The following is a 10,465-nucleotide window of genomic DNA, read 5'->3' as shown; positions in this document are numbered from 1 at the left end:
CACAGCTCTTTCCCTCTTGAGTTAGCTTCTTAGCCAGGGGTTGGCAAGGCGTACCGGGTATGGGCTGGATCACTCCCGTGGAGATCCTCTCTGGACCGGGCCAGTGCATTGCGACTCTGAAAATTGCATGTCTGCGGCACCGGAAATCGCTTCTGCGCATGCCCAGAGGGCAAAAATTGCACCTGCACAGAAGCGATTTTCGGCATCTGGGCATGCACAGAAGTGATTTCCGGAGCTTTGGAAGAGAGCCCCCCCCCCTGGTGCTGCAGCGGTTTAGCGCAGTGCATGGGGACTCACCGAGCGGGCACCTTGGTTTGGGGGCAGCTCATGAGCTGGTTAAGCGATCCTCATGGGCCGCTTCCAGCCTATGGGCCTTAGGTTGCCGACCTCTGCTCTTAGCCCATCACATAACAGTCCTGCTGTTCTGGTCCTGCTGACCATCTCCCCAGGGGTCTCAGACACTGCTTAAACGATTTGTAATAGTAAAAAGAAGTACTGTAAAGCCGAGTGTTAAAAGAATAGAATGAAACTGGCATTTTCCCACTTAAAATTGGGCAAGATGCCATAATTTGCACCCAGGTTTTTTGACTTTATGACTTAGGGGGGGGATGTTGACGAATTTTTGAGATTTGGCAGTGAAAGAACCATTTAAAAAACTCCAACTAATTTTTTTGGGGTCTCCGGGGGGGGGGGTACTTTCAAACCAGTACAGTATATAGTCCAATACAGTATATGCTTCCTTGGTGCTTACTCCCAGGTAAGAAGGGCAGCTTAGTTCCAACCAACCCCCCCATCCATCAGTGGAAAACCGAAAGGGAAACAAGGAATTAGATTGGGGTGGTGAGCCTGTGCTGTGGCCCTCTAGAAGTTGCTGGACTGCAATTCCCATTGTCCATTGCCTGTGCTGCCTGGGGCTGATGGGAGTTGGAGTCCAACACCATCTGAAGAACCATGGATTCCCCATCCTCTAAGTGCATTTGGTTAGGACATGTGCCTGTGACAGGAGTGGGGGGCCCTCGGCCTTCCACATGTTGGACTCCCATTGTCCCTGACTATTTTAGTGCTGGCTGGGGCTGGTGGGAGTTGGAGTCCAACCCCCCCCCCGCTGGAGTGTACCCAGTTGGCTACCCCTGCTCTAGCCCATCATCTGTTGGGCCCTCCTGATGGACTCCAACTCCCATCAACCCCAGCCAGCATGGCAAACGGGGATGATGGGCATTGTAGTCCAGGAACACCTGGAGAGCCACAGGTCTCCCCATTGCCACTCTCATCCCTCTCGTTTATTTGTGTGTGTGTGTTTTATTTTTCATGATCCATTAAGCCCAGCCAGAGCGAGGCCAAGGTTTTGAGGCCCTGCAGCCAAGTTGTCTGTATCTCTTTCCCGCTTCTGCCCTGGCAACCGCAGCAGCAGCTGAGGAGAGATGCCCGCCTTGGCAGCGAGCAGATGGGAGTCAATTGCTCGGAAGTAAGTCGCTTCTCCCCGGGTGGTGGCTGCAAGGAAGCCTGTGGTGCCGTCCGATCCCTGCATCCTTGCACGCCTCAGAGCATCCTCTCATCCTCCCGGCGTTGCCATGGAGATGGTGGCAGAGTGGCGGGGAGACTCAGGCAGGCGGGAGAGCCAGGAGCAGATCTCCCCTTGCTCTCCCCTTCCCCCCCTCGCACGGCTGCCCAGTCTTGGCCTGCAAAATCTCAACCTGCTGCCTTTTTCGCATTGCCAAGAATATCAGCAGAGCCCAGCTCCATCCAGCCCACCATACGGTTCTTGGAGGAACATTGCTGCCTCCCAATAGGAGAACATAACGTGGCTAGCAGCCCTTGAGGGTCTTATCCTTCGTGATTTCGCCCAATCCTCTCTTAAAAGCATCCAATCACTGAACAACTGCACCTTTCAAAACCAATCATTTCCCACACTCTCTACCTGCAGGTTCTCTCTTCCTCTGTCTACCCCATCCCTGCTCCCCAGCTTTACCGAACGGCATATTCCATCTTTCATTTGATTCAAGGAAGATGGTGCTACAGGGGCAGCCTCGTTAGGGCGTGGGTAATTGGGCCTGACTCAGATGGCCCCAGATCTCCTGCCCTTCCCCACCTTAAAAAAATAAAATAAAAATGGCCCCCACCCACAGTTTAAAGGGCATCTGGTCTCACAAAGACCCCAGCACTCCCATTTTTTATTTTGCCCAGAAGCGCAAGTTTGCACAAATTCTTATTTTATTATAATAATAATAATAATAATAATAATAATAATAATAATAATAATTTATTATTTATACCCCACCCATCTGGCTGGGTTTCCCCAGCCACTCTGGGCGGCTTCCAACAGAAAAATAAAACACAGTAATCTATTAAACATTAAAAGCCTCCTTGAACAGGGCTGCCTTCAGATGTCTTCTACAAGTCTGGTACGTAGTTGTTTTCCTCTTTGACATCTGTTGAGAGGGCGTTCCACAGGGCGGGCGCCACCACCGAGAAGGCCCTCTGCCTGGTTCCCTGTAATTTGGCTTCCCGCAACGAGGGAACCGCCAGAAGGCCCTCGGTGCTGGACCTCAGTGTCCGGGCAGAATGATGGAGGTGGAGACGCTCCTTCAGGTATACTGGACCGAGGCCATTTAGGGCTTTAAAGGTCAGCACCAACACTTTGAATTGTGCTTGTAAACGTACTGGGAGCCAATGAAGATCTTTCAAGACCGGTGTTATGTGGTGTCGGCGGCCGCTCCCAGTCACCAGTCTAGCTGCCGCATTCTGGATTAGTTGCATAGCTGCCAAGTTTTCCCTTTTCTCGCGAGGAAGCCTATTCAGCATAATGGAAAATCCCTTAAAAAAAGGGATAACTTGGCAGCTATGATTAGTTGTAGTTTCTGAGTCACCTTCAAAGGTAGCCCCATTTTATTACTGCATTTATCGCCTGCCTTTGTCCACAAGGAGTTCAAGGGGGCAGATGTGTTTCTTCCCCACACTCCATTTTACCCGCACAACAGCCCTGTGAGGTAGGTTAGGCTGAGAGGCAGCGACTCCCTCCCTCCCTACCAAAGTCACCCAGTGCGATTAGTTTTGTGGCCAAATGGGGATTTGGACCCTGGTCTCTCAGGTCCTGCTCCGGCAACCCTAACTGCTGCACCCCCACTGGTAAATTTGTGGTGTGCCCCTGAAGCTTCTTAGGAATGTAGCCAAGGGCCCTGCTGTCCTGGCTTGGAAGGGCTGGCTCTAGATTTGGGAGCAATTAAAAAAACAAACCCATATAGAGTGAAACCTTCCTTTCCCCCGTGGGCTCGTCTTGCTGCTGCGATCCCAGGAATTAAGGCTGCTTTGGAGCCAGACGTATCTGATAGCTTAGGAGAGGAGACTCAGGGCTTATTCTCACTTACCTTATGCCCTGCTCTTTCCAGGCAGAGGTGCACTGTAGCACGCCGTGCCAAATCATTTTTGGATTTTTGCCCTGAGCTTTCCCTGAAAAAACACACTATTTAAAGCAGTGGTGTAGCGGGGTGGGCTGGGGCATAGGGGCGGTTGCCCCGGGTGCAAAATTGTTAGGGGGCACAAAAATTCCAACACCTGGTTCTGCCTCAATGCAGCTGTGTGCTTTCATCGTTGGAAATGGCTTCTCCACCATGCAAACCAGGAAGTGACCTCTCCAGACAACGGAAAGGCTCTTCTTACCTCTGTCGCTGCGATTTCCTGGGTGATGCGGACGCCGTTAGGCAGTTGAATGCACATGCGTACTCTGTTCTTTTCCCTCTCTGCCTCCCGCCACCTCCACGCAGCCCTGGGTGCTGGCAACCCACGATACACCACTACTTTGAAGCTGAATCGGAGCAAAAGTAAATTCAGCTTTTATGCAGATTGCTGCTTGCTCCGATTGAGCTTTAAAGAGCAGGTTTTGTGGGGAAAGCAAAATAAAGGGTTTGCTCAGACATGGAGCTTTCAATCATGGACCATGCCTGGAAAGAGCAGGGGAAAGGTAAGTGTTGATAAGCCCTGAGAGTGGGACTGGTTGGAATTAATACAACCAGAACCTTTCAACAAAATGCTGCCAAGTGGCGTGCTTCTGTTCAGGGTTCGAGCCATGTCCCTTCCCAGCACGCTCCATGCCACGCCTCTTGTGTGCACTCAGTCCACACTGAGCTGTTTCAGGTTCCTTTTAATGGTGGCTGGTGCCCATTGGGGCAGAAGGCAGGGAGCACACCAGTAGGTGGCGCCAGAGCCATTGACAGGCTGAGCCATTCTAAGTTTGGTCCCCTGTCGTCCTTGCTGAGTTTGATACAAGGGTCAACACTGGGACTAAGGAAGAATAGAGTTTCAGGCAGCAGCACCCCCTGGACTGGATGCAAGCTAGAAGAGTGGGGATCTGGGGCCTTCCAGAACTTGCAGGATTACAACTCCCATCCTCCTAGACCACTTGCAATGCTGATGGGAAAGTGTCTCATTTGCCCTAATGGACCAGCCTCCACTTGGATCCCCCAGGTGCTGTTTTTTGCCTACATAAGGAGAATGACTTGGCTCTTGGATGACTTAGCTGCAGATTTAAGGGAGGATAAGGCTGTCAGTGGCTACTAATCACACCTCCACTTTCAGAGGTATCTTGTGCCTCTGAATGCCTCTGAATATTGGCCTAAGCCAGCAGGCTTGCCTTAGCTCTTCTTATTACATAGGGTTCCAGCCTTTTAACAGGGACCCAGGTGGTGCTGTGGGTTAAACCACTGAGCCTAGGGCTTGCTGATCAGAAGGTCAGCAGTTTGAATCCCTGCGACGGGGTGAGCTCCTGTTGCTCGGTCCCAGCTCCTGCCAACCTAGAAGTTCGAAAGCACGTCAAAATGCAAGTAGATAAATAGGAACCGCTACAGCAGGAAGGTAAATGGCGTTTCCATGTGCTGCTCTGGTTTGCCAGAAGCGGCTTTGTCATGCTGGCCACATGACCTGGAAGCTATACGCCGACTCCCTCGGCCAATAATGCGAGATGAGCGCGCAACCCCAGAGTCGGTCACGACTGGACCTAATGGTCAGGGGTCCCTTTACCTTTACCAGCCTTTTAAAAGTGTTGATCATAGCTGTTTCCCTTCATTCCTTCTCATTCCAAACGCTTCTCTTCTCAACCTCATGCCTGCAAAAGGAAGCCCCTCGGGTATCCCTTTGTTTGTTTTTATGTGACGCATCGCCTCTGGAATGCAAAGTCACCATCATTTATTAATGTGGCGCTGTCATTTTTAATGGCGCTCTCTAGATATTAGAATAGAAGCGTTTTATTGATACTGTGCCGTAAATATATTAAGCAGTTTACACAGAGTGAGGTAAACAAACAACCCCGAAAGACAGGCCTCTGCCCCACCCCCACCCCCCGCGGAGCCCTCAGTCTAAATTTATATGTGGCAGAGGATGAAATCGGAGTGATGGGCCAAACTAAACTAAATGCGAGCAGATGCAGGTCACCTGTATGGACTTCTTGTTTCAACTGAGGGAAGAAGGGCACGCAAAGGGTTAAGCCAAAAGCTTCATGGGCACAGTGGTTTGGCCCCAACCCCTAGGTTAAGGTTACCAGACGTTCCCATTTCCCAGGGACAGTCCCTAGATTTACACATCAATCCCCAAACAAAATCCATTGAAGTTGAAAAGTGTCCCCAGATTCATTGAAAAAAATCTGGTAACCTTATCCTAGGTGTGGCTCCAAGTGCCCTGGATGCTGGTATGTCTCTGACAATCAGTGACCAAAAAGGTGTGGAAAGCTGCTTTTGATCATTCCCCAAAAAGTGATTGGTGCTGTCAGTTATTTAACAGACATTCCTTTGGATCAAAATCGGCAAGACTTGTTTTCTGCTGCTCCAGAGAAGCGGACACGGAGCAATGGATTCAAACTACAAGAAAGAAGATTCCACCTCAACATTAGGAAGAACTTCCTGACAGTAAGAGCTGTTCGGCAGTGGAATTTGCTGCCAAGGAGTGTGGTGGAGTCTCCTTCTTTGGAGGTCTTTAAGCGGAGGCTTGACAGCCATCTGTCAGGAATGCTTTGATGGTGTTTCCTGCTTGGCAGGAGGTTGGACTGGATGGCCCTTGTGGTCTCTTCCAACTCTAGGATTCTATGAAGACTAGTATCACTTCGGCCCCTTAACTGATACAGATGCATCCATCCTTAACCTCAGCCCACCCCAGACCTCTTTTTAATCTACAAATACTGCACCCCCATCTATATTCTCTTTCTCTTTCTCTCCTTACTTCTCATTCACACTCGCTTTAACTCCAAAACCTCCCAAATCTATTTCCTCTCCCCTCACTCCTGGCTTCTCCTCGCCCTCTTTTCTCCAGCCCAGGCTGCAGATTCAGCAACATGTCATTCTGGATGCCTCCCTGAGCAGGCAACCCTTCCCTCCGACTGTTTTAGCACCCAGAGAACTACAGAAGGGCCTGGTGGTGTGAAGTGAAGATGTGGCTGGGAGGCTTATCGTTTCGTTCTGGTTAAATTAGATGCTGCTGCCCAAGGCAGGCTTGAGAGAAGAAAGCCTGGAGTTCTTCACTGCTCAGGAGCCTGCACCTCTTAAGCCCGGGTCCTGGCGCCCCTTCTCTCGAGCCAAATGATCCTATTTTTCATAAGGTGGCAACGAGACTCCAGTTTTATGTCTTCCGAAGGATGGCAAGCGGGATAGCAGGGAAGTTAGCCAATAAACTCTCCGTTCCCATAATTCCTGCCGCGCCCTCAATCTTGCACCTGGTTCTCTTTCCTTAAAACCTCCCCCTCCACATTCCATAAATAATGGGGTTCGTGATGACTGCATCTCATTCCCATTGGTCATGCCCTGCATCTCCCCCACACACCCCCAGCCAGTCATTTCTGTTGAACAGAGACCCCCCCTCGGCTGGATCAGTCTTCCCAGGTCTCCTCTGCTCTTTGGCTGTTTTCATCGTCACTGGTGGCTGCGGTGGGATCTCTCCGCTCCCCAGGGGTGCTGCTTTCTTCCGCCAAGTACAGCTTGCTATTTAGGGTCTTGGTTTGGACGTCTCTAGGCTGGGTTGACGGCTCCTTTTGCAGCCTAATAATAATAATAATAATAATAATAATAATAATATGTTATTTCTACCCTGCCCATCTGGGTGGGTTTCCCCAGCCACTCTGGGCAACTCCCAACAGAATATTAAAAATATGATAAAACATTAAAAACTTCCCAATACAGGGCTGCCTTCAGATGTCTTCTAAAAATCAGATAGTTGTTTATTTCCTTGACATCTGACGGGAGGGCGTTGCACAAGGAGGGCGCCACCACTGAGAAGGCCCTCTGCCTGGCTCCCTGTAACCTCACTTCTCGCAGTGAGGGAACCGCCAGAAGGCTGTTAACAAATGGAGGGAGCAGAACAATGGAATATTTTTTTTTAAGCCATGTAGATTTTTTAAAAAGGGAAGCAGGGAAGGAACCGCACCCCCTATGGTTACTGAAGAGTACGGTCGATTCACCCCAGCCTGTGTTCTTTAGACTGCTGCTTAGATATCCTTATGAAAATGCAGGTGCCAGGGATTGTACTGGGAAACTTTGGCATAATAGAAATGTTCTACCACAGCTTGAGTTAGGCCAGGCCTGCCTTGCACTCTGTCCAGCTGTTTCTCACCTGTGCTTGGCTGACGCTGCACGGTCTCTCTGCCGGCGGTTTTTAAACCAGTTCCCCACCTGGGTGGGGGTGAGCCCTGTCGCCTGGGCCAGGTGCCTCTTCCGGGAAGGGTTAGGGTACGGATCCTGAAGGTACCATTCCCGCAGGAGGTTCCGCGTCCTTTCCTGGGAGAAAAGGAGAACAGATGTCAGGCCACAGGACAGGTGCAGAGGAACAAGGAAAGAAAATATTCTTCTGCGGAGGCTGAAAAGCAGAATCAACTTATGCTCCATTTAATGATGTCTTTACTCTCAAATTCCCTTCCCTTCAAGAGGTATCCTTGTCTCCACCCCTCTATTCTTGTTCATGCCTGCTATTCTTTTTCATATTTTCATATTTTCTTTTTATGATCACTTGTTTTTGTTTTAAATTAATTGTCTTTTGCTGGTTTTAATATATGTGTCTATGTGATTCTTCTTCTTCTTTTTGCTTATAATATTGTGAGTCACTTTGAACTGCCAGCTGTTCCTTCCTTCCGGACAGTCCATCCCATAATCCCACTCCATTCGACCACCACCCTTCCTCCCCCCCCCCCGACCATCCAACAGGCAGCTAGCAGTCTGTGACCACAGAGTATACTCAGTCAGACTCCTTTGCTTGGGGGGGGGGGATTCTGGTGGAGAAGCACACAAACACGCCTGCTGCCCTTGAAAGCTTTGCTTGCCAAACTCACCTCCCCGTTTGCCCTTCTCACACACCACACTGTTTGGTAAACTGCTGTGTGAAGGGCCCCCCTCCCTTTGGTTAAGCATCACTTCCAACGCATTTGATGGAGTTTGGAGCTGCTTCCATTAAGCAGCTCACTTGGGCCGGCTGTCCATTTGCATGGCCACCTATTGGCAGCCAAGCGAACTGCAGAGCGTGACAACACCTCGCTTTTTTATGTATATAGGAAGATATACAAGTGGTTCTTGCCAGGCTGGAATGTATCTCTGTACTCTGGTCATGCCTCTCGTCTGCCTGGATGGAGGATAGAGAGTGCTGTGTGAGTGCATGCAGAAACTAGCCTATTGAAGAGCTGTAATTTGCATGGACAGATCGTGAAGCTGAGGCTCCAATACTTTGGCCGCCTCATGAGAAGAGAAGACTCCCTGGAAAAGACCCTGATGTTGGGAAAGATGGAGGGCACTAGGAGAAGGGGACGACAGAGGATGAGATGGTTGGACAGTGTTCTCGAAGCCACCAACATGAGTTTGACCATACTGCGGGAGGCAGTGGAAGACAGGAGTGCCTGGCGTGCTATGGTCCATGGGGTCACGAAGAGTCAGACACGACTAAGTGACTAAACAACAACAATAATTTGCATGTGTTGCTCCACCCACTTTTGCATCTGGCCATGCCTACCCACTTTTGCATGTGGCCCTCGGAAGGTTGCCTGGAAGGCAATGTGGCCCTTGGGCTGAAAACGGTTCCCGGTCCCTAACGCAGATCTAGATCCCGTTTGTCTCTATGGCAATAGGGCAACCTCTTTAGACATGTAAATGGCGGTACTCAACTGGCCAGCTAAGGATGTTAGCTTACAAAGAAACCAGTCTGACCAGTTCAAGGGTCTCTTCTAAGATTCCAAGCCTCCTTGATACAGAAACACAGGCATGGAAGGGACACGAAGATCATACAGACTGACCCCTCCCCCCAAAACTCTATAGCAATATAATCAGGTCCTGCTCACCTTGAAGCCGTTCACTTTCTGCTCCCCATCTTGGCAAGAATCCCTCGGCAGACCAGGGAGCTTCTTCCGGGCAGGTGATCGGTCTGGCGGATGTATCGAGAACCTGTCTCCGGGCCGCAGGGCGCCAAACGGTTCCAGGTGGTAGGTGGCCGCAGTAGCCTGGCCGCAGTAGGGTGCCAACCACGTGGCCGAGGGAATTGGGCTGCTGAACAACTCCAAGTCATGGCAATTGGCGTGAGTGCAGCTGAGGCCTTCGGGGTGCCGGAGGGCGAGCGATGGCGGGAGGGACCACAGGAAGCGGGCGAGGCGCTCAAATTCTCCGCTCTCCTGCAGGGCTTCGCAGACACGGGCCACCTGGCTTGGGGAGAAGAGGGGAACACTTGGTGGGGGCAAGGTCATCTTGGGGGGGGGTGGGCTGAGGCTACTGGGAAGCTAGGCGAGGCAAGCCTACAGGGCGAGGGGGAGCAAGATGGTCGAGCTAGGAGTGCGGGGAAGGATCTACAGGACACAGTGGCAGAGCACCCGGAACTGGAGGAGGGAGGGAGGGAGGGAAGTATGAAGGAGAAGGAGAAATAATACGAAACAACACAAGTATTGTCAGTAGAAGCCCTCAGTGATGTTGTCATAGGGACAGGGGCGAGGAGTTGCAACCCTCTCCCCAAATCAGATTCTCTTCTGGAATAGAAGAGCCTCAGTTGCCGGATCAGGCCAAAGGCCCATCTAATCCAGCATTCTGTTCTCACAGTATGTATTTCTTTTTATGTATTTCTATTTATTTTCCAGACCCTGCACTTGTGGTTGCTCCCCATTTGTGGAATGCTCTTCCCAGGAAGGCCCGCCAGGCACCTTCCTTACATATCTTTAGGCGCCAGGCAAAACCTTTCCTCTATAACAAGGCCTTTGGCCTTTAACTACCTGTAGCCTTTTAGGAAATGTGCGTGATGTTTTAAATGTATTTTTATTTCCTCTTGGTTTTGATTCATACCCTCCAACACTTTGAAGCCAACATCCGGGATGCCATCTTCCTGATTTCTAACTCCCCATTTTTTAATCGCAACTCCCGTTGCTCGGTCCCAGCTCCTGCCAACCTAGCAGTTCGAAAGCACATCAAAGTGCATGTAGATAAGTAGGTACCGCTCCGGCGGGAAGTTAAACGGCGTTTCCGTGCAT

The 10,465-nt window shown here is 50.6% G+C and overlaps 1 protein-coding gene across 1 annotated transcript; it reads right to left on the bottom strand.

Annotated features, from left to right (window-relative positions):
• Window positions 1-5,216: 5,216 nt before the first annotated feature.
• LOC148683153 (homeobox protein SIX6-like) lies at window positions 5,217-9,694 on the bottom strand. The gene is made up of 3 exons (XM_088659695.1): window positions 9,296-9,694; window positions 7,588-7,751; window positions 5,217-7,016 (listed from the first exon to the last, which is right to left on the bottom strand). The coding sequence occupies exons 1-3, from the start codon at window positions 9,692-9,694 to the stop codon at window positions 6,848-6,850; spliced, it is 732 nt and encodes a 243-aa protein (XP_088515821.1). The 3' UTR covers window positions 5,217-6,847.
• Window positions 9,695-10,465: the final 771 nt, after the last annotated feature.

The sequence above is a fragment of the Zootoca vivipara genome, chromosome 16 (assembly GCF_965207765.1).
Source record: "Zootoca vivipara chromosome 16, rZooViv2.hap1.1, whole genome shotgun sequence".
NCBI classification, from domain to species: domain Eukaryota; kingdom Metazoa; phylum Chordata; class Lepidosauria; order Squamata; family Lacertidae; genus Zootoca; species Zootoca vivipara.
Note: the sequence above shows the minus strand (reverse complement) of the source record. Positions and strands in the feature narration are given on the sequence as shown.